Below are 25,188 nucleotides of genomic sequence, written 5' to 3' on the forward strand. Positions count from 1 at the left end.
TGCAAATTCACAGAATTCTTGTGAAAGTAGGGACAGGAAAGGATGCCATAAATCTCTGAAAGCAAATCCCGGACCAGCTAAGGTGAGGCTGAGCTTTATCTTTTCAATGTGCAAAATGTGCCATAGCCTATGGAGCCAGCCGGTATGGGAAGGAGTCTGCTGGGTACCCCAATGTGAGAGTATGTTCAGCATGGAAGTCCCAAATGCCAGCCCAATTTGTCGTCCTCTTCTAGATTTGAGGGGATATGTTAGCGGAATAGGAAGGCCATAAATGACAACTTTATACACTGCTTTAATTAAAGTCTGTTCTGTTTTTCTGCGTACTACAGTTTACCTACTCATATTTACACTAAGATCTTACCTGGGTTAAATCATGCATGCTGGTTTTGCAGGCAGATTGTGTGCTAATAATTGTCATTAGATATGTCCAACCCCTTGCCAGGAGGGGGCAGGAATGTTGTTCGACTTCTCTCTACCCCCTGAATTACATCCCATTACATGGACAATGAAGCATTCTTAACTGCCATTAACATCCCAAACGGTATCACATTAAAGCTCATGACAGAGTACATTACTACCACCTAAATAAAGTGTTATTCAATTGGGAAGGAAATGGAAGCTCGAGACCGAAGTAATAGAAGTATACAGTCCTGTGAGAAAAGTGTCCAGTTGGTCTGGTCAATCAGTGAGAGGAGCCTGAGAAGGAAGAGAAGTAGGAATACTGAAAAGCAAGACACAAAGTCATGGGGGCAAAGAAAAATCTCCCAACCATGAGCACTATTGGCTTGGTTCTGACTAACCGCACTAGTGTGGAGGTGTTGCAAGCAGAAATGTCTTCTAGTTTTTAAACAGCCTGTGAAGGATCTTGGCTGCTCAGGAAGTATTCCATAAGAGGTACTGTTGATCTTTCAGTGGTGGATGTTCATTCAGAGACTTATGAGGGGTACTGTTGTCAATTTAGATAATCCCACAGTTAATTCTAAAACTCCAGTAGCACAATCATCTACTAACTAGAACCAAAACCCAATTAAGAATTGGCTTAATTGGGGGAAATGCAAAAGAAAGTGATAGCTTGCCTACTGTAAAACTAAATGAAGAATTAAGGATGCGTGCTCCTGGCTCTACTTCCAGGCCTAGATCATCCCTGAATGAAAAGTAGATTCCGCTGACTGAAACAATACGCGGAGAAGTGGGAAACGTGTACGAAATAATACTGTCAAGGGTAGAGAGGATTTCAGGTCGAGGGGAACCCTAAGAACTGTTTTGAACCAGAGCGCAGCAATACACGTCTGTTCCCGATGGCGGACAAAAAACAATCTAAGAAAGGAGTCCATGACCATGCGCACTATCACTGAAAGGAGGAGTCACCTTACCTCGTGACTAGGAAAGACTTCTTCGAAGAAAAACAACTTGCAATCATCCGGACCCAACACTAGATGGCAGGCGTATGCAAAGCATGTGTATCTACAGCACACATGCCTAGAACATAATGTTACTAGTCTCTTCTATTAGGTAGCAAATCTTGAGGGTAAAAATAAATTGAATTCATGGCATTGCAGCGCCAGCCCAACGAGGAGCACAATGATGAAGAATGGTACCTTCAGGTGGGTGAGAGCTTGTGCTTCTATGAGCAGATGCTCCTAGTGACTGATTGGGTTATTGGTGTTTAATATATTGCCTTGACCAGTATCAGAACAGTAGTCTCTGATGATTTTTTCTACAAGGTAGTAGAACGTATACTGCACAAAATCTGTGTCCTCTAATGATTAGAATATTGAAACATATCCCACCGGCCACAAGCACTCTATCACAGAAACATGGTTCACATCAAGTTACACACACACACATCCTTCTGAACAGCCTCATCCCAGCAGACTACAACATCAACTGAGCAAACGGAACCACTCCGTCTTCTACAAGTCTATCAGGACTTCTGGCCTAAAATACACAGCAACGTTGAAGTAATTTGAGCTCTGCAATTCACACTTTTCACTCTTCAAATTTCTTCAACCTGATCTACAGATCTTCTGGACTGAGCGAGAAGCTCAGTGAAAAAAACACAGGCATCATCACCAATACCTAAAACCATCACACCCAATCCATATTCTTCCGAGATTGTAATCTCCCTTGTGGCTCAGACACAAAGATGATGAAAAAAAAAATCACTCTACACAGTACTTCATAATCTGAGCATTACGTACCTCCATCACCAAACCCACCCACTCCAGAGGAAACACCTTCAATCCTGTTTTCTCTTAATTCATTACAGACTTGATACATTTGGACTGGACAGACCATTTAGTCATCCCTTTCTCCATCCTATCCCTCACACCACACCTACATTTCAAGCTTAAACAAAACCAATACAAACATAGCTCTTCTTCCAAGACTTCTACATGAATGACCTTCAAAAAGAATTTATCAACAGATGGCCCTCCAAGAAACTGAAACTAGAAGCACATAAAAAAATAACCAAAGCACAAGCTCTCAGCACCAATATACACTGTTGACCAGAGAGAAAGAATGTGATTAACAAAAATAAAAAAATAATAGAGAAAGACCAATGCCCTAAATGACTTCACCTGACAAAGAACTCTGTTTAGGCATGGTGAGGGATCGATGAACTGAGCAAAGTTACCTTCTGCAAGACTAGCATTAATGAAGCCACTAAAAGAAGCAAAACACTCTTCAAGGATGTCAGGCACATAGTGAACCAGCTCCTTTGTTCTCCAATACAACATTAATAAGAGCAACATCATGAATCACTTCTTACTGATAAGATAACCAAATTGATGTCCCTTATTAAAACACAAAAAGAACTTCCTCTCTCTCACCAGTCTCAACAGATCCCACCCCAAATGGGCTGACTCAATGCCACCTCTAATGAAGATGAAATTCTACCATCACCCAGAGTGCTATCTTTACAAATCCTCTCACACTCCTTCACAACAAAATATGTCAGTCCAGGAACCTTCCAGGATGGCCTAAAACAAGTTACATTCTCAGAAACTGAAGAAACCAACTCAGGAATCATATGATCTTGCCAACTGCCCTTCAACAAACTTCTACGTTTCAATTGAAAAATCATTTGAGAAAGCAGCCTCCACCCAACTACAAGATGAGCTCACTATGAATAAGATTCAAAAGAACTACAGATGGAGCTTAGGACCATACTGCAGCACATTGACAGCTGACATTCAATTAGCTAATAAGTTCCTCTTCAATAAAACAAATGACCTTTGACTGCTCATCCTAAGGGGGTTCTCTGCAGTTTTTGACACACTGGCAACATGCATGTATCTTTCCGACAGTTAAGCAGTGGTTCACTTCTTACCTAGTAAACCGCCACTGGCTCCTTCAAATGGGAGGCTCAAAATGCAAGAAACTTACAATCTTCTGTGGAGAAACCCTGGGTACATGAAGCATCTTAGTTACAAACTAAGATGCTAACTAAACAAACTAAATCATAAACCTCGGCCATTATGCGGACCCACAACTCCACTTCAAATCTAATCTGTTGACAATGTTAAGTGACTTCACACCTACCATAAGTCAATCCCAAAATGGATGCCATGTTCCTAGAAAATGCTCAAATCAATAAAAAACATAATTCCTCCTCTTAGTAAATACCACCAATTGACCATAGATTTTATACATCATCAACCACAGCAATCCCAATATTCAGCCGCAGTGCTTCTGCAACTTGTGGAAGAGATTCATAGGAGATATGACAGACGATGCACAGGACGGATTTAATTGGGGAGCCAACTTATGACAGAATGAGGGATCTTGTTTCATCAATACTATATGTGTTAGTGCACATGGCAACCAAGTAGTGCAGAGGCATGGTCTGTGTTAGAGGTCAACAAGGTGGGAGCCATGACCCCACCAAGAATTATGAGAAGGTCATGATTACTTTTCCCAGACTAAAGCATGTGCACCCTACAAAGATTACACATTACCGAAACCTGCTTACAACCAGAGATGTAACTATGTCTTTAAACTCCATAAATGTGCTACACATAATTTGTCTTGCAAAGTTTGAATGACCTATTTATTTTCACCTTCCTCTTGCAAATCTGATTTGCTACCACTTTTAAACAGTACAACTGCAGCACCCAACCAAGGAAACACTTAAAAGTGTATACAAAACAAAAAGCATACTATCCTTCAGAAAATAAATAGAAATCTTCATAAAATGCAAAGGAACCTTTACAAAACAAATGGAAGTATCCAGAAAAAAGCCCATAATTCACCAGAAAAGTACTCATCGAAGCGTGCACCCCATGCTTCAAAAAGTGACAATTTTGTACACAATTCTTTAAAATGAGCAAGACCCTCGCAATTCAAAATGTGTTCAGAATTCTTTTGCAAGTAGTGTTTTGATGCAAAGGACACAACATTGTGAAGTTGAACACTACTACAAGTACCTCTGAAGTGACATGCACCTATCCACTGAGGAGTCCTCAAATACCTCTCTTTAAAAACAACAGCCAATGGAGAGAAACTGATTCTTCTATTAGCTTATTATTTTTTTTGGTTTAATTTAACAGACAGCCTAATTTTCCAGAACCGTGGAAGAGCTGGAACCAAGTCATATGAGCTGCAAAAAGAAAAGGTACTGAGGGACAAGGTGAGTAAGTGAGAAGTCATATTAGGAGTCAAATAACAACCATTAGGATTGTAGGGTTCTGCACATAATGTCCCAATTTCGTGCAGAAAATTTGAAATTCCTAGGACAAAAAGAAATGCGAAATACATAATTTTGAATGCCAAGAAGTTGTCATAGGGTAACGTAAAGGAAAAGTTAGATGCCAAAAAAACACATAATGAAACAGCACACCCCTACATCAGACCTTCTCGACTGAGTAAGAAATATATTCTAGTGGCAAACTAAATCACAATGTTGTGAAAAATGGCATTGATAATACAAAAAAATTACAAAATATATGTGGAAATTGTCCATTTCTCGGTCAGACACTTGAATATTTCCATTGGAAAGGGAATCTCTGTTTCCCTGTCCACAACTACGCTCAATCTATCTGATAATCATTTCTTGTTTGGTTTCTCGAAGGAGTGATAATTTAATTAAGTATGTATGCATCTTGACTCTTAAAAGAATACTGGCAGCCATGTATGTGGTGGTATCTGTACCTATGATGACCTATTTTCTCAGTTCTCGCATATAAGCTCAGCATATTTCACTAATATGTTGATTCTGTTTGACGCACCCATCAGCTGTCCTTTGCCCTTCTTTCTTAAATACGCACCTTAGCCGTGGTGAAGTCCACCACCTTCTTGGTGGTCAGGTCACACTTGTTGCCAACCATCAGTTTATTTACATTCTCGCTGGCGTAGCGGTCGATTTCCTGGAGCCATTGCTTCACGTTGTTGTAGGACTCCTGGCGGAAAGAGAGCTAGAGTTACAGATGAACCCAAAACCGTCACACAATCAGCACAACACATTTTGTCACTCACACTTTTACAAACAAAGGGGCTACCATTCCAAATCTCACTTTCTATTCTCATCTATAGTAGCTCATGGGAATGAACAGCAGAAACGTAGTCTAAGCTTTGACTTTATTTATGTATTTGTGTTAGATCTTAATAAATAGCATTAGAAACTACAAAATGCCATCTCAGTATGCTGGGGAAAAGAAAATACTAGGAAAGGAGCCATGGGTCAACTCAGTCTTTCTACCTCATGGAGGTTTGAGGAAATTACATAGTGCAAAAGAAGAGAACTACACATTTAGCATTTTGGATGTTAGGAAAGAGCATGGTTCATGCCTGGGAATTCAAGTAGCATTCTTGGGCATATAACTTGTAGAAATTAGTTGGAAATCTTGAATGTTTAATTGGCACAATTGCACCACCCAACTAAGGAGATACTTAATAGTGCACTTATGTTTATTTGTGTAGGGCACTAGGGCATGTTTTAGAGTTGCCATATAATTGTGGAGTATAACAATACTCCAATCATTTTAGCCTCAGTGCAATTGCTAGAATATTTGTTGCTGTAAGAAACCTTGATGGATGGCAAGGGTGGAAGCGTCTCATTTAATAACTGAGCTCAGCCATTGAGGGCCTTCTGGGTAATGCAGTCCAAAAGATAAACCTAAATGAACATTCTTATACCAGTTGTGATGTGAATATTGCACAGCAGACGTGTTATTGTGGTAGTTCACATGAAACTACAACACAGCAAAAACCATTGTGCTCTTTCGGAAAAGCTGCGAAGCAAACATAGGTAATAGAAAACACTTTCATTCACAAGCACTATGGTAGACAGATTCATACCTTCTATACAGGCCCTAATCTGGCCGAGGAAAAGCGAACAATTTGGAATCAACTGGGCACATAAGAATGATTTCTGACTGTTCAGGCTGTCACTTCAAGTATGTTGGTGCTCCAGTGCGCAAGTTTCACTCTGTGAGCCCCATCCCTAAATGTGTGCAGTTGTCGTTTTTCGTTTCGGCATAGAAGACTTCGGTGCCAGGATGGAAAGTCCTTTTGGAGTGGAAGGTTTAAGCTCCAAAGCCGTTTTCAATTTCAGCATCGAGGATTTCGGCTCCGAAGCAGTCTTCAGCTTTGAGCTCAAAGGTTTCGGCTCGGTGCTGAACTTTGGCCAACTCGATCCTGAGCCGGAAGGCTTGACAATGGGTTTCAGAGCAGAGCTGGGAAGCGGGGCGTCATTAACATCATCCCGGTCCAACCTTGGCCTGGAGGCGAAGGTGGAACCGAAGCCTTTTGCTTTGTTTGAGTTGGATTTAGGGGCAAGGGGTGTTCGGTAATCACGGGACCTTGACCCGGTGGTAAGTCCTCTTCCATCTAAGAGTATGATTCAGGGATCGATAAGGGCTGCTCTTCCTGTTCCTCTTCGGCCCCTTGTGCATCAAATTCTTCTTGCACGGATCCTTCACCGAAGTTGTCTGCGTGTATTCGATGTTCTGGCTTTGCATTTCATGACCTCGACTCAGACTATCATGGAGAGTTTTCTTGGAGCGGAAGGATCTGCACGTGTCGCAGTCTTGTTCGTTGTGCTCTGGAGATAAGCACAAGTTGCACACTTTGTGCAAGTGTGTGCGAGGATATCTTCCGTGGCACCGAGGGCAGAATTTGAATGGAGTCCGTTCCATCGACTGGAATGTGGAGCGACGTGGTTAGGCCAAACGGCATTCCATGAGTTTTACCAATAAAAATTAGTTAGATCAAAACAATACCTGCCTCCTCATCCTTCTTGATCTCTCCTCGGCATTCGACACAGTGAAACATGAGAGCTTACTCGAACTCCTAAAATCAAGAATGGGCCTATCTGGGACTGTGCTTCGCTGGTTCACTTCCTTTCTTCACAACAGGTCTCAAAAATTCAAGAGCAAAAACCTAATGTCTACCCCAGTACCGGTATCGTTAGGCGTCCCTCAAGGATCATGCTTATCCCCTACTTTGTTCAACCTAGTTATGGAACCTCTCACCACTCTGTTACAAGCATCCAATGTACACTTTCACATGTACGCCGATGACACTCAAATATATCTCAAGTTACAATCCCCCAAAGACATCCTGAGTCTGAATTCAACGATCAGAAGCACCCAATCTTGGTTGGCTGACAACCACCTCAAACTCAATGCTATGAAGACGGAGTTCCTCCTAATCTCACCTCCCACGAAAATATCTTCCGCTCAAACATGGCTTAAGCACCTAACAGCACTCAATGTCCAACCGACCATCGTGGACTCAGCTAAATCCCTAGGCATAACACTAGACACAAACCTCAGCATGCAGCAGCATATCAGCAAGGCTACTAAGGGGGCGAACTTCCAAATAAACACCTTGAGAAAACTGAAACCCTTCCTCCCAGCAAAAGACTTCCAAACAGCAGTACAAGCTCTAGTCATCCCTCGCATAGACTATGGCAGCGTGGCCCTCTGCGGCCTCCCCCTAACGACAACTGCACCCCTAAGAGCGTCACTAAATGCGGCAGCAAGACTCATCACTGGATCAAAAAAGCATTCGCATATCTCTCCTGACTTCAAAGCCTTGAACTGGCTGCCTCTGGAAGCCAGAATTCAGCTGAAAATTGCCTGCATGACGCACAAGGCTATACACTTGAAATCACCCAGCTACCTCACTCATAAGTTGACAATCTCAGGTGGGTCCAGAACCACCAGGAGCTCGAACAATCTTCTGCTGAAACCGCGAAGATTCCGGAAGGAAAAAACCTACAAACGCTCCTTCTCTGGTATGGCGCCCAGGATCTGGAACGCACTTCCTCCTGAAACAAGACTCATCTCTTCCTCCCTTCTTTTTAAGAAAGAAGTTAAAAGTATCCGTATGGCTAAATACACTTGAACAATTTCGCGTGTTTTACATTAAGAACAGTATTACCAGTCTGGCGCTATGATACTGCCTATATATTCCTATGCACGTGTTTATTTACAGCGAGTGGATGGCCGACGCTCCAATTTTGCCTGCTACCTCGTACCTGTACTATACGTTACATGAGTACTATGTTATATACTATATTGGTGCTATACGTTATATGAGTACTATGTTATATACTATATTGGTGCTATGTACATGAACCTGTTGATGACTTACGCTCCAACTATGCCCGCTACCTCATACCTGTACTATACGTTATATGGGTACTATGTTATATACTATACTGGTGCTATGTACATGAACCTGGTGATGACTTACGCTCCAACTATGCCTGCTACCTCATACCTGTACTATACGTTATATTGGTACTATGTTATATACTGTATTGGTGCTATGTACATGATCATGTTGAGCTACCTCCCCACTATGCCCCCTTGTTCCCCTGCCCTCCACCTGCCTTTGTAAAGCGCTCTGTTATCTGCAAAGATCTTGTTCGCGCTATATAAAACTCTCAAAATAAAAAAATAAAATTTTCTTTCACCGATACAATACGCGGAGAACAAGGAAACACGTACGAAACAATACAGACGGGGGGTTCGAACTGGAGCGCAGCAATTCACATTCGAACCCGATGGCGGGAAAAAATTATCTAACAATAGAGTCGATGCCCAAGCGCACTAGCACCGAAAGGAGGAGTCACCTTACCTCGTGACTGGAAAGACTTCTTCAAAGAAAAAAACCTTGCAAACATCTGAACCGCACGCTAGATGGCAGGAGTATGCAAAGAATGTAATCTACAGCTCACATGCCTCGAACATTTTTTTCCCCTTTCTAGCTGGGAAATAGAGTGCACAAGTTAAATGCTTGGTATGAAGGAAAGGGGCAGCAGAGAAAAGGAGCAGAACTTCCTGGTCAAAAGCAGTATCTTTCGCCGAACCAGGTTAGAGAGATTCCCCTGATGCTGCGCCTTCAATTCCCACTGCAGAGCCAGCATATGCCAATGGGCATATTTTACCAGCAGGAGGAGATGGCACCAGTCTCACCAAAATCCAGGGTAGAAGCTGAAACATCAGAATCATAGCCAGAATATCCTGGTCTCACTATTCCAGAGGATAAGCTCAGAACTGCACTGTATCCAGAACAGCTCTGATGAAAGGGAGCATCTGGAAGGTAGTCAGATGTGACTTTGGCTTCCTTGAAGGGTCGTAAGGGGGATAACATTGTTCCCTCACGTCGCCCGAAGAATGGCAGTGACGCGGAGAAGGCAAAGAGTGCTCCGATTTCTTGCACTTTTTCATGTGAGACTTACCAGAAGAATTCCTGGAGCGGGACGAGAACCGTCATGAGCGACTCCGAGAACGGTCCCGAGACCTCCCACACACAAAAAAAACCTAGAGTGGTGTGAAGTCATGACGAATAGCTAAAAGCTTCATGGCTTGCGCATGGATTGCCTTAGGGTTTATAGTCTACCACTCTGCACATGACGCAGAGTCGTGGTCCTTCTTGAGGCACCAAAGACATACCAAGTGGGGGGGTCTGTCGATGACATCGGTCGATGACAGGCGCCACAAGGTTTGAACCCGGTGGGTTTTTTCAGAGACATCTCGGAAAAGAGATCAAAAAAGGCACACTATTCGTCGACAAAAAGGTAGAAGCCAGCCAAAAAAATGGTTGAGGGGAGCTTGATCCATATCTGAGCTGATGACGCTGAAAAGAAAGAACTGAGGTCCATCTGCTGGGGTGGCACCTATAAGGCATTGAGCATGTCACTTCCAGCGCACAAGGGGATTGCTAAAAAATAAATAAAGAAAATTACGATTCAGTCTAATGCCTATTCTAGGATAAGGAATCAGCAGCCAGAAGTCTCTATCACATGAATACAATAGATTAGCAAGAATATCCCTTGCCAGCAGATGTCAATAACCAACAGCAAAGGCAGGGAGATTTTAATTAAGTGGCAAAGTAGGGGAATATCCACAAACACATTCTTTAATACTGCTTAACCAACTGAGGTGTCAAATCTGACCTTTCAACTACCCAGTAATGTTACCTGGTATCCATTATCTTGGACTTAGTACTAAGACCTAGAAAATCTCCTTTTCTCTTCTAAACCAACGGGGTCCTGGACTCTTTCTTCATCAGTTCAATGTCATCATCTGTATGAGATCCGATCCGAAAAGGACTAACCCCGTAAAGGGAGGACTCGTGATTTTAAATAGTGTGCCCAGATTCAAAGAAGTCAAATGTAACATGGACGCACGTCAGAGGGAAATGCCATTGCAAAATCCTGTGAGATCTAAAACTGATTAATCAATACCTGTACTTATAACTTGGTTTGAACCTAACTGTCCTTCTAGCATGATCCCCGGGAAGTCTTTTCTTTAGTAACTAAGAAGGTTGTCCGCAAAAGCCACCAGTGACTCTCACAAAGCTTTCTTACATCGTCCTAATAAAATGGAAGCAATGGCTGTTTTGAAGGTTGTTGCTGCAGAATCACATACCCTTTGCACCCAGCATCTTCAATGCATGCATCTGCTCACACTGTTTGACAGTACACACGTTTTCAGAGCAGAGGTATGTCTCTTTCTTACAGATGAAACAATGACCGAATCTGGCGTTGGCTTCTGTCACAGATACGGTGTGTTTTGGTCAAAAAGGCTTCTATTTCTTCAACAGCCTATGAACTGCCATTTTGATCATCACTGGTGATAAGAATTCTTTTCTTGGAGTTCTGTAAAACCATAGACTTAAGAAAGTGATGGACTTGGGTGTAGTATATCCATTATAGTAGAATACTGCGGGGCTCCATGTGGATGTTTCATTTTGTTGTTTTAAGAACATCTTGAAATGTAGTGATATCGTTCACAGGTGAGGTTTGCAATGGAGAGGCTGCAGATAAAATGAGTGTATACGATGAGGATGAATTAGAGGGAAAACTCATTGATTACAAAGAAGAGCTAAATTGAGAACTTTCCATTTTGTACCTCCGTGAAGTTGCAGGGGTGGAATCACTGATCCCACACCAAGGGCACTTCACAAAAAAGGAAAGCACTTTGAAAAAAATACCCTCAAAAGCTACAGAAAAAAATAAGGAAAATGCTAGAAGACATGGGTACTCCCAAACATTTTCATATGGGCCAAAAAGCTTGGGTGTGCTCAAGAGCTGCACCTATGCTATGGCACTCCCCACCCTCAACTCATTCCTCCTCACTTTTTATTTTAGTTTTTTTTCCCATTAAATAGCTCATTAGAGAAGTATCAAAAAGCGCATTAGAGCTATATAGGAAAAAGTGCATTTTGCTCAACGTTTTAATAACTGAATTTTACTGTTTTGAAACCTAGACCACAATGGTACATAGCATTGTTCCCAAATACGATAACCAATAAACATCGGCAATGCACCATACACAGCTGGATACCAATATTTCAAATCAGTCCCCAATATGCCAACCACTTTCCTCATTCCCCTCCATGTTTCTTGGGGCACACTCAAGACATGTGAATTGGTTCCTCTGTTTGAAGCACCAAGCCACGGCCGCTAAAGTGTGTATCGGGGGGGGGTAGAGTGTAAAATTTGGTAAAGTCTCCCGTGGCTAGAATAGTTCCAGTCCCTACTAAGGTTTGGCCTCGAAATTTACCCCCACTCTAGGAGGGCAACATCTGTGGATGGGTTCATGTGCATCCGCAACACCCTGAAAGGGACAGCAAGCACCGCCCGCTAGTATTGAGCTAGCCAAGCACATTCTCATACCACATGACAAAAATGGGCTTGTGGTTCTAGGCAGTGACAACTAGTCTATATAGTCTCAATGGTGTCAAATAGTTCATATGCAGGAAGTTAATCTGGATAAGTTGGACGAGGAGATGACCAGCACCCTGAGAGACACTCATGCACCTCTACAATCGGAGTCATCCAGGCAGCCCAGCCCTTCCTCCCGCGGGACCACAGTGGAATAAAACTTTGTAGACCCACGAGATGCTCATCTCGTCAATAGGACCAATTAGAATCCTGGATGGGAGGGGGCCTAGCTGCGGGATGGTGCAAAGGGATCCTAAGTGTTGTTTGAGCGCATGACAGAGTTGTGGAATTTGGCAAAACTGGGACCTGTGCAGGGGTTACTCGAATAGAAGAGTATGGAAGGACTGAAGATGTGATCGCTGCCACACGTCCCCAACCATAAATATTTCAATGTTGTCCCACCACTCGAACCCAGAAAGGGAGGATGAATGGTGTAACCACAGCCCCTTTCACAGCAGCTACACAAGTGGGATCTTTTTATCCTAACATTTCACTCAACTGTTATTTACTAATCCATCTGGGATTTGAAAGGATATATACATTTAAAAAATGCTCACCTCTTTTGTGTGCGCAAGCATCTATGCTAGTGTGTGCCAATAAAATGACATAAAGGCTACGTCATAGCACCTTTTTTGTTTTACATTTCCAGCTGCGCTGCTCTACATCATGGCTAAAAATCACTGCCAACGCCAATAGGTCTCATGAAAAAGACCTATTGGCTTTGTGAATGCTTGTTCAGTTAAGGTGCCTGTATTTGATTTTATTTTTAAATACACGTATGTTGAAAATAACAATTTTAGCTACGTAATAATTTGTTTATTCAAGCTACTTGACTTGCCCTTTCCCCACACTCACTGACCCTGCCCCATCGTGCTCACTATCACAGTTCCCATACTTTTTAATGCACTTCTTTTCTCGTATGAGAAGGGCTGCCTTGCAGAATGAATGAGCTAGACTAGCTCTAGAAATACAGCCCATTAGCAAAATAGCACAAAAACACAGCCTTGGAACTTATTTTTCCGATCCTGGGCTTTGTTTCTACAGTCATTTCAGCTTGCTCAGTCAGCAGGCCAGTCAAGTTCATTAAACAAGCTATACTAACGTAAGAAAAGCCAAGTATCACAAAACAGTGTTGCTTGGCAAACATAAGCAACCAAACAAAAAAAAATGAACTCAAGCAGCTTTCTCTGCTGGAACTCTCCTCTTGCCACTGGGGGGGTCCCAGATGATGATTTGCAGGTCGGATAGGTAGGTGCGCCAGACCGCACTTTCAGAACAACTGTTTTAATAACTATACAAAGTCCAGTGAAGGGAGAAAAACTCGAATTCAAACAAAATGGGGTGAAAGCCCCTGAAGTGTTCCACGATCCTCTCAGCACGACCCGAAAAAAAGTAATTAAGTTTGTGCAGCAAACTGCCAGGGTAGAAACTTCTGGATCCTTAAAAAAGCAGTGTAATGGACTAGAGCTGGCATGCACTTTTCCCTTCATTTTTCTATTCTGTAATGCAAGGCTTTACAGTTTAGTTATCCAAGTTACATATTTTTTCAGCAAGGTGCTGAAACGTAGCATTTCTACTGCTTTTAAAAAAAAAATGAGGGGAATTTTATATAGCGCTGGCTGGACCCAGGGGTATCAGAGCGCTTTACAGCATATACAGTTAAGTGCAAATATACGGTAAAGGACATTGGAAGAACAAGAGGGATAACTTTTGGAAGGTAACAAATACCTGGGCGAGGGGTAGAGGGGAGTAGGGAGCTGGATAGCCTGGCTATCATCAGCATGTAGTCATTGTTTGGTGAGATCGTACGCATAAAGTTTTCTTAGTCTGAGTCAATGTAGTTGGTCCCAGAAAAAGGTCAGGAGGGGGCGTTGGCTAGGAACTTCCTTGGCTCTTACAGTTCGTTTGAGAGCGGTCGAGGAAGAGGGCTTTGAGTAATGCCTTGAATTTAGGAAACAAGTTTTAGGAAACGAGTTTTTAACGGGATGAGTAAAAGAGAATTGGAGCTCCTGAGATTTCTAGACTGGCCGGCCCTTTTGAGTTTGGCGGCCAGGTATTCCGGTTTGCCTGTGTGCAGGGCTTTGTGCGTGAGGCAGGCTGTTCTAAAGCTGGCTCGAAGCTCCATTGGGAGCAATTTAAGTTCTCTAAGGACGGGAGGGATGTGTTCGAATTTCTTAGTTCCCGTAACCATTCTGGCCGCTGCATTGAAGGTTGTCTTCAGGGGGGTGAGGTGGGATTTTGCTGTCCCTGTTAGGGCAGCAATCCCATAGTCTATTCTGGAAAGTGCTGGGTGGCTTGTTGAAGGTCCTTGGGTGGGAGGAAGGGTTTTATTTTGTATAGAAGTTTCAGATTGAGAAAGGCGTTTTTGGCGGATCTGGTAATGTGTTTCTTCATGTTCAGTTTCGGGTCAAGGGTGATCCCTAGAGATTTTACCGAATCCGCTAAGGTGAGGTTGCCATTGAGGGCGTCGATGGCTTTGATCCATTCTTCGATTTGGGGGTTTTCCTCCTTGTTGGAGATGAGTATTTCCGTTTTCTCTTGGTTAGGTTTCAGGTGGTTGCTTGTGAGCCAGTGTTGAACCTCCTTAAGGGTGTTATTAAGTTTCTGGATGTCGTCAATTGAGGTGGTTTCCAAATAGAGCTGCGTGTCTTCAGCATATAAGTGAAAAGGGATGTTGGATTTCCTGAGTAGAGAGGTAAGGGGTTCGATGTAGATGTTGAACAGCTGAGGGGAGAGCACTGATCCTTGTGGAACACCCCTGGTGACAGGGTGAAGGTCGGATTCGAAGTTCTTGATTTTTATTCTTTGGGAACGGTTGTGGAGAAAGAAGAGAACCAGTGGAGGACAGTCTCCTGAAGACCGGCCCTTTCTTGTAGAACCTTGATGAGCAATTTGTGGTCTACTGTATCAAATGAGGCCGATAAATCTAGGAGGATGAGAAGTCAGCATTGATCCGAGTCCAGTGACTTGAGTAGATCGTCAATGACGTTGAGGATTGCGGATTCTGTACTGCAGCCTTTTCTGAAGCCCGATTGATGGGGGTCTAGGAGATTGATGTTATCCAAGTGCTGGGTTAACTGAGGGAGTACACATCTTTCTAGGATCTTCGCTAGAAGAGGTAGGTTCGATACGGGTCTGAAGTTATTCAGATCCTCAGTGTCTAGCCCTGGTTTTTTCAGCAGTGGCGTGACTTGGCCTACTTTGAGGCATTCAGGAACGATTCCAGAGCTCAGTGAACTGTTAATGATCCTGCACCAAAGCGTGCATCAGGTGCGGGGGAAGCTGATCCAGGGTGTGTGATGATGGTTTGGCGTCGGAGATTAGTTTGATTATCTCTGCTTCCTGGATGGGATTGAAGACGGACCAATGCTTTGGAGGGTTCAGGGCGGTGCTGACAAGAACTTCAGTCGATTCGATCATGGTGGAGGGGAAGGGATTGGAGCCAAGTGAGAGATCGATCCTGGCGATTTTGTCATTGAAATAGCTGGCAAAGTTGTTGCAGCATTCTTTGGATGCCTGCGTTGAGGAGCACATAGGTTTAGAGGTTTGATTCCTGATGATTATGAAAAGCTCTCTGGGTCGGTTTTTTGCAGTATCTAGTGCAGAGCAGAAGAAAGCAGTCTTTGATGTCTTGATGTGCTTTTTGTACATCCTACAGGCTACTTGGAGTTGATTGCGATGTAGGGCGGAGGGATTGTTCCTTCAGGCTCTTAATTGTCTTCTTTCCTCATTGATGTCGGAGGAGAACCATGATCTGGAGGGAATGATCCTGGATTTTTTTAATTTCAGGGGGGGCAAGGTGATCCAAGGTGCGAGTCAAATTAGAGTTGTAAAGAGAGGTGAGTTTGGTAGTTGAGAGGTGGTCAGTGGAGTTGGGTAGGAGCGAGCTAAGTCTTTCTTCTAGGTCCACTCGCGGGATCTGGGCTGTGTTCCTGACACATTTGGGGCGCTACCTTGGGGATTAGATAGGGCAAGAATGCATGATTGATTTGAAAGAGGACTATGTGGTGATCGGACCAGTCGACGGGGAGGATGTGGTCGATGGAGATTGCATTGCTTTCGGCTATTATTGCGTCTAGGATTGCTCCTCGATGATGAGTTTCTTCTAAGCAATGTTGGGTCAGATTGTTTTCTAGTAATAAGTTGTTTAGGGTTTGGATGAGCGGGTTTTTTGTTTCGTTCCATCTTAGATTGAGGTCGCCCAGAATTATATTGTTGGAGTTGCCGAGTGCGCAGTGGGCAATCAGGTCGGCAAGGTGAACCCCGAATTCTGAAGGGTTGCCTGGGGGGTGGTATATAAGGAGGCAGAGAGTAGTCCTATTGTTGAGTGTTTTGATGATGACAAAGACATTCAAAGGAACTGTACACGCAGGAGGGGGTTTCCGTGATGGAGATGTTGTTCTTGTGGATGATTGCTATGCCTCCTCCCCCTTTTTTTCCCTCTCTTTGTTAATCATTGTGAATCCGGGAGGCACCAGCATGTCCATGCTGGGGTAAGAGAGATTATTGAGCCAGGTCTCCGTTATGAAAGCTATGCCTATATCATGGGATAGGATGGCTTTTGCTAGCTCAGTTGCATGTTTTGAGGCTGATCTGCAGTTAAGGAGCATGCAGTTGATGGGGGGGGGATTTCTGTGCTCCTGTTGTCATAGGCTTGGGCTCTAGGTAGGAAGGCTAGGTGGGCTGGGGATCTAGGGTCTCTTAAGGGGGGGTGTTCACCTATACATCCCGTAATTACTTGGATCGAGGATTTGGGGGAGGATTTCGTCGGGGGGACGTAGGATGCGTCTAGTTGAGTCACTTCCCGAGGGGAAAGTGGGGCTGGAGCTCTTCATTCCCTTCTCTATTCCACCGGATTGGTGGACTGTGGGGACTAAGAGGCTCACTAAGTGGTGGGACCGCGTCTTATTTGTGTTGAGAGAGACTGGATAGCTCGGTGGGTAACTGTGTGTACTTTCGGAGCAAGGTCAGGTTGGACAGAGCTTCGTTCAGTCCTCGGATCAGAATTTCAAGCTGCGTTTCTAGAATGGTGAGGCGTTGCGCCATGATTTCCAGGGAGGGAGGTGAGGTGTCAGGAGTAACAGTGCACTTGGGTGAGGGGGGAAGGTCCAAGTAGGGAGGGAGGGTGTCTGGGGTAGTATTGCCCTCTGGGTAGGGGAACGGATCCCTGTCAAGATGGTTGAAAACAGAGGTGTGTTCACACACACCCTGTCTTGGAGGTTGTTGGGGAGGGGCATCCTTGTATGATTCCGGGAGGGCTCGCAGGCAGAGGGAATGGAGCCTCATGGCTAGTGTCGGTTCTCGTGAGGCAAGAAGACAGGGAGGGGCTGTGGTGGGGATGATCCAGAGGATTATTCTCTATCCTGGCAGTCGGTAAGGAGAGGGAGGGGGGGAAATGGTGGGCGTGTCGTCTGCCAAAGGGGAAAGGACCCTTGGCTGGGGGAACAACGTTGGCTATTCCGGAGAGAAACATTCAGTAAAAGCTGATCTGTTTATCTATGTAGATGGCAAGTCATTTTGTAAAAGTTTGAATAAGTGTCCACCTACAGTTCAAGCTGGATTCATTCTACAATCATTAATGGCAGGAATATTCTGCGTTTATGAGTTCCACTAAGATCCTACGATGCAGAACTTTTATTGTCATTCACCACCAGTGTCCGGGGGCCCCAGAAAACGGTTTCATTTAAACATAAAGAACATGTGCTCAGTTACAGCACTTGACTCTAGGTAGTGGGTTCAAGCAGGCAAGGGCTCTAGGAAGTGGTGTGTAGTTAGAAACACAAACACTCAGTTGTACCACCAGGCGGCTCTTTATTTTACAAAAGCAAAACTGTTAAGAAAAAAGTTCAATCATCTAAATCTCGCAAGGCATTATTACTTTCTTTGACGACGACACCAAATGCTGACTTTGCTATCTCAGTCTTGCAGTTTGGTCACTAATCCTGCACTCTAGACAGCCAAGCTTGACATCCCCTGGTCCAGCCCTTTCCATTATGCAGAGAGCTATGCGGAGTCAAAAGGTGACCATGTATTCCTGTCTCATTGAGCCAGCTTATGCCTAGAATCAGTGACAATTGTTGTTAGGTAAACAGGCCACTAGTCAAAGTCATGCTTGACATTTTGGAGAGTTGCAATCCACACAAGTACATCCTCCTGTGTGTAAAGTTTAGTCTCCTGGAAAACAGTGTTGCATAGCAATCACTGTTCCTCTTGGTCCATGATAATAGCAAACATTCAATAATGCCTAATGAATTTGCGAAGCTGTTCCAAAATACTCCTTGAGCCACCAATAATTGATGGCTGGTTCAACTTTCCATCCCAGAACAGGACACAAGATTCATGAAATGGTCAGACAGTCCAAATTTTTTGTTAAGGCACTTCGTAATGACCATGTACTTTTTCAACTACCAAGGCGATAGCACCAAGATCTTCATGTCTGTCCATTGCGCAGGTGTTCCTTCTCTTAGACCTCAGGCTGACCCACTTGAACTGGCTTCATCTAATGAAGGCAAACGCAGAGAAATTGTCCTGCTCCTTCGAGGCAGGTGTAGATTCATATCAAGGCTAATGATATCTGTTGCAGGAAGAGGGGAGAGCAGACCAGGTGAGATGCAGTTAAGGGGAGACAACAAAATTCCTTATCTTGTGCTATTCTTTTGCATCACCCTAAAAAGTCAGGGCAACATACAGGGGTTACCCACTGTGGAGTATCCCACTCCAAGTAGACAGTTACTCCTCCTGAACACCACTCACACTATAGGGTATTGAGAAGCCCTAGAGACAAGACAGTATATAACTTTAACAAGGAAAGCCACTAGTCAATTTTTCTAACTTGGGGAATAGTTAAACACGACTGTATATTATAACTATGTGCTGCCACCATCCCGAACAAAAGAGAGCATCATTAAGGATTACCTTACTTACCTTGCAAGCATCTGTTTGTTGCATGTAATGCTGTAAATTCACATGCTCTGCATATTCCTGCCATCTAGAGTTGGGCTTGGACAATTACAACTTGTTTTTCTTCGAAGATTTGAAGAAGTCTTTTAAGTAACAAGATCTTGGGGACTCGCCCTCTGGTAATGATTGCGCATGGACCTTATTGTTAGATTGTTTCTCGTCCAACGGGTGTCAGTAGGAATGGAGTAGTGAGTAGTACAAAACTAGTGTCCATGCGTGTGAAATGAATATGCTACTTACCAGTATGCATCTGTTCTTGGCATGTAGGGCTGCTAACATTCATATCTTATGCATAGATCGCCGCCTAGTGTTGGGTCCGGATGATTGCACATTGTTGTCCTGGAAGAGTCTTCGAAGTATCACGAGATAGGTGGCTCCTCCCCTGGACTACAGTGCGCATGGGCATCGACTCCATCCCCAGATTGTTTTTAGCCATTGTGGCAGAGATGGAGTGAAATAGTGTAAAGGATGTCTATGCTAATGATGAATGCATAGAGAGTATCTGCAGCCGCTACGGGCACCGGGGAGGAGGGCGGGCGATATGAATGTTAGCAGCCCTACATGCCAAGAACAGATGCATACTGGTAAGTAGCATATTCAGTTCGAGGCATGTGGGCTGCTAAATTCATATCTTATGCATAGAATACACAGCAGTCCCTCCATTAAGGGCGGTTGCCCGTGCCAGCTGCAGAAGCTTGAAAAAGTGTCTTGAGAACAGCCTGTCCTACAGCTGCTTGCTGTTTTGAATGCACATCTACACAGTAATGTTTGGTAAATGTGTGTGGTGTAGACCATGTGGCTGCTCTACAAATGTCTTCCAAGGGAATGTTCCCCAGGAAAGCCATGGAGGCCCCCAATTTGCTTGTGGAGTGCGCCCTTGGGGGTATTGTTAAAGTACGTTTAGCCTTTTGATAACAGATTTGAATGCACTTAACAATCCATCTGGCTATTCCTGCTTTGGAAATGGGGTTGCCTTTGTGCTGTGCTGAGAAGGCAACAAAAAGTTGTTGTGTCTTTCTAAAGTGTTGTGTTCTGTCAATGTAGTACATTAGCGCCCTCCTAACGTCTAATGTATGAAGCATTCTTTCTGCTACTGTTTGTGGGTTTTGGAAGAATGCAGGCAGGTCAATAGTTTGGTTGATATGAAACTGTGACACCACCTTAGGAAGGAATTTGGGGTTAGTGCGGAGCACTACCCTGTTGGAATGTATCTGGATGAATGGCTCTTGGATTGTGAGCGCCTGCAGCTCACTAACACGTCTGAGCGATGTGATAGCAATGAGAAAAGCCACTTTCCATGTGAGAAACAGAATTTCGCAGGAGTGCAGTGGCTCAAAAGGTGGGCCCATCAGCCTAGTGAGGACCACATTGAGGTTTCACACTGGAGCTGGTGGTGTTCTTGGAGGAATGACTCGCTTTAGTCCTTCTAGGAAGGCTTTAATGGCAGGCACCCTGAAAACAGAGAGGTGTTGCCTATTCTGGAGATAAGCCGCTATGGCGGATAAATGTAACCGAATGGAAGCGTACGCTAGATTGCATTTGTAAAGATGTAACAAATAGCAGATGATGTTAGGAATGGATGCATCTAGCGGGTTGATATTGTTGTCTGTACAGTACATGACAAACCGCTTCCATTTTGCTGCATAGCAAGCTCTGGTCGTGGGCTTCCTTGCCTCCCGGATGATGTCCATGCATTCTGGAGGCAGGTTGAGGTAGCCAAATTCTAAGACTTCAGGAGCCAGATCGCCAGATTGAGCTGTCGCGGATCTGGATGCTGAATGTCGCCATGGTTCTGCGTCAAGAGCCTGGATGTGAGATGCAGCCTTTGATGCGGTACCACGGAAAGTTCTAGAAACGTGGTGTACCATGGTTGGCGTGCCCATGTTGGAGCAACCAGGATGAGAGTCATCGAGTGTTGCTTTAGCTTTCTTGCCACCAGCGGAATGAGAGGCGCTGGGGGAAAAGCGTACGCAAATTTGCCTGACCAGTTCATCCATATCGCATTCCCTTGCGATTCCGGGTGAGGGAACCTGGCGGCAAAGCTTTGGCATTTTGCGTTTTCCCTTGTGGCAAACAGGTCTATCTCTGGATGACCCCACTGCTGGAAGTACGGGTGGAGTACTGATGGATGTATCTCCCACTCGTGCATTTGATGGCTGTATCTGCTGAGCAGATCCGCCATCTGATTGTCCTTTCCTGGGAGGTTTTCCGCCATGAGGAAATGTTCCTCTGAATGGCCCACTTCCACATGCTCTGAGCCAGATGAGACAGCTGTGGTGAGTGAGTACCTCCCTGCTTTTGGATGTAGTACATGGCTGTCATGTTGTCCGTCCGGATTAACACGACTTTGTTGCATAAATGTACTTTGAAGGACTTTATCGCCATGAAGATTGCCATCAATTCCAGGTAGTTGATGTGCAACTTCTGCTGCTGGGTGGACCACAGTCCCTGCACAGTGTAGTGGAGCACATGAGCTCCCCACCCTTGGAGAGATGCGTCCGTTGTTAGGATTATCTGTGGCACTGGCTCTTGGAACGGTCGTCCCTTGCAAAGGTTGTGTGGATTCCACCAATGCAGAGAGTTGTATGCCCGACCGGTCACCAACACTAGGTCTGTCAGCTGTCCCCGAGCCTGTGTCCACTGATTTGCCAAGCATTCTTGGAGCGGGCGCATGTGCAACCTCGCGTGCGGGACTATGAAGATGCAGGAGGCCATCATGCCTATCAGCTGCATGAACACTCTCGCTGGCAGGGAGTGTTGCGGTCTGAACTTTTGGATCAGCGACTGAATGCTGTTGATTCTGACTGGGTTTGGCTGAGCCATAGCAGTCAGGGTGTTTATTGTCGCGCCCAGATACTGCCGCACATGGTTTGGTTGAAGGTGCGACTTCGGGTAGTTTAGCGAGAAGCCCAGGCTGTGAAGGAGTTGAATAGTGTGGGACATGTCTGCGGCGCACTGTTGTTCCGACTTTGCTTGAACAAGCCAGTCGTCTAGGTACGGGTAGACATGTATGTTCTGTCTCCTGAGGTGCGCCGCCACTGTCGCCAGACACTTTGTAAACACTCTGGGGGCAGTAGTCACCCCGAAGGGTAGGACTTTGAACTGATAGTGCCTGTTTTGAATGGTGAACCTGAGGTATTTTCTGTGGGATGGGTGGAGTGGGATGTGGAAATAAGTATCCTTGAGGTCCAAGGTTGCTAGGAAGTCCCCTTGATTGAGCAGGGGAAGAATTTGTTGCAGTGTCAGCATGTGAAAGTGTTCTGACAGTATGTACATGTTGAGGGGGCGTAGATCCAGAATAGGTCTGAGGGATCCGTCCTTTTTTGGGATGAGGAAGTACAGGGAATAGACCCCTGTGCCTTCCTCTTCCACTGGTACGAGCTCGATTGCGCCTTTTTGCAGCATCACCAGTACTTCCTGCTGCAATAAGTGCAAGTGCTCTGCCGACATAGGACGGTGTCTTGGGGGAATGTTGGGAGGAGTGGATGTTAACTCCAAACAGTAACCGTACTGGATAAGTTTTCTCACCCACCTGTCTGTGGTGATGGACGTCCAGACTGGCAGGAACTGCTGGAGTCTCCCCCCGACAGGTGTTGTATGGTCGGGGGGCAGTGACAGAGAGTCACTGTTTGTTGGCGGCAGAGGAACGGGAGTTGTTGTTCCCTCTGCCTCTGCCCTTGGCACTGTTACCTCTGTAACCCCCTCTACCCTGCTTGGGGTACGAGGATTGCGCACCACCCTTTGTGAATTGTGTTTGTTGACCCAAGTGTCCTCTGGTAACACCACGTGCTCCTGAGCGACGAAAAGTGCTTCCCCTGAATTGTTGTGACTGAAGCGCCCCCATGGACTTAGCAGTCTCGTTGTCCTTTTTAATCTTTTCAAGGGTGGTGTCTACATCTGGACCAAACAGTCTGTCAGGATTGACGGGCTGGTTGAGGATTGTAGTTTGAATGTCAGGCTTAAATCCAGATATACGAAGCCAAGCTTGTCACCTTAACATGACGCTAGTGTTAATTCCCCTAGCCGCTGTATCTGCCACATCAAGTGCACACTTTATTGCAGCGTTTGAGATAAGCTTTCCCTCTTGTATGAGCATTTCGGCTGCTTCCTTATACTCATCAGGTAGGTGTTGAAGGAGCTGTTCTAGGGTGTCGTAATGCGCCCTATCGTATCGTGCCAATAGTGCCTGTGTGTTTGCTATACGCCATACATTGGCAGCTTACGCAGCCACCCTTTTGCCGGATGCCTCAAGCACTTTCGACTCCTTGTCTGGGGGAGGAGCTTCACCCGTTGTTTGAGAGTTTGCCCTCTTGCGGGCATTGGTGACTAGTGAAGTAGTGTGGCTCACTGGTTAGAGGCGGCAGACCCGAGAGCAGAGGACGGCCCGGGACCAGGGTTCGATTCCCGGCGCGGCAGGTTTCTGGACCAGGGTCAGCGGACTCGATAATTCTCTCGCCTCGGTGCCCACTCTGATCAGCGTTCACACTCGGCAACTCTGGGCATTAGCTTGCCTCATCTTCACTAACGGCCCCACCAGACCGCCGGGGATGCCTGGTCTCACCCTGGAGATACCCATTAAGGGACCATCTCTCAGGGAAGCCAGGAAGGGTTTCGCAGCGGTCGAAGCGCCTTGGGACCCTACGGGTAAGTAGTGCGCTATATAAATGCCTATACATTTACATTTACATTTACCAACGAGTCCAGAGGCAACTGTCCCCGAATATAGGCAGGATCTCCAGGTGCTGGCCTGTATTTTTTCTCGATACGTGGGTTCACCACTCTTGCCCTGGTAGGTTCCTTAAAGATCTCCGGGGCATGTTTAAGGACACCCTTGAGCATAGGAAGTATTTTAACTGTTCTTTCAGAGACAGAGAAAGTGTCGAACAAAAAATCTTCCTCCACCGGGTCAGCATGCATGTCCACATCATGATTTGCTGCTGCCCGTTCTATTAAAGCATTAAATGCTGCAGAATCCTCTGTTGGAGATGTACGTGTCCCAAAACCTTGTGGATCTTGTACCACCTGATGTCCACCTTGGTCCCCAGTGTCGTCATATGAGTCCTGCAGAACATCAGAGTCATTGTCAACTGGGAAATTGTATTGGTCATCTTGTTCATCATCCTCTCCTCCTGATTGGTTGGGTGAAGGAGATGGACTTCTTCTTGGTGGTGGCAGAATAGGTTCAACAAGGGCAGGAATGTCCTTTTCCGGCCTCTTCTTCTTTAGTGGAATAACATAGGATTCCAGCGGTTGGGAAGTGATTTTCCTCTTGTAGAGGGTCAATTTCCCTGTTTGGGCATCGATGTAATGCTCAGAATGGTCTTCTGAGGCTTGATGTTGATCCGAGCATCCCTTTTGCGTCGAAGGATCCGACGTGTGAGCGATTTTCGGCACCGATCTGGGTGCAAATGCTTTTGGTGCCACCCTAGGTGGCAGAGTGTAGAGAAGCTTGGTCGAGGTCTTTGGAGGCGATGCCGTTGACGACAAAGTCTTCTCCCGAATACGTTTGAGGGAGTCGGTCACCTGCTTTGTGAAGAAGGCAGAGGGCTTGGTAACCGACGGCTGATGTTCGGTGGCGTCGGACTTCCTCGGTGTGGTCGAGATTTGCCTCGACGAATCTTCGGCTGCAACGTGTCGCGGCTCCGTTGGAGTCTTTGGCGCCGACGCCGTTGCTGCCGTAGTGCCGGCGGCCTTCGGGTCGTGGCTTTTAGTCGACTTTGATTCGACCGCGCGTCTACTTGACGGTGCCGTAGGAGCGTCCGAAGGCGTGTCAACAGACTTAGATGTCCGTGCCGGAACAACTGTGCTTGACACTTGATGGATGGCCTTCTTAGAGGATGGTTCCTTCCGCACCTTTTGCGACGCTGTCGACTCGACAGCCTTCTTCGACTTCGGTGGGCCTGAGGGCGACGGAGCCGATGAAGGAGCAGGCTTCGATACTTTTTGTTGGACGTCGGCCATTTTAGGTGTGGTCGATTCCGAAGGTTTCTGTTTCGATTTTGGCTGGACGTCGGCCATCTTTGGTGCCGTCGGATCCGAAGGTT

At 45.3% G+C, this 25,188-nt stretch overlaps 1 protein-coding gene across 1 annotated transcript in view; it reads right to left on the reverse strand.

Moving 5' to 3' along the window:
- The window catches only part of RAB1B (RAB1B, member RAS oncogene family), a 140,571-nt gene that overhangs the window by 13,056 nt on the left and 102,327 nt on the right, over window positions 1-25,188 (reverse strand). The window contains exon 5 of the mRNA XM_078660750.1: window positions 5,271-5,402. Coding sequence (XP_078516876.1) covers window positions 5,271-5,402 — 132 coding nt within the window. The remainder of the gene's footprint in view (window positions 1-5,270; window positions 5,403-25,188) is intronic.

Source organism: Lissotriton helveticus, chromosome 9 (assembly GCF_964261635.1).
Source record: "Lissotriton helveticus chromosome 9, aLisHel1.1, whole genome shotgun sequence".
NCBI classification, from domain to species: domain Eukaryota; kingdom Metazoa; phylum Chordata; class Amphibia; order Caudata; family Salamandridae; genus Lissotriton; species Lissotriton helveticus.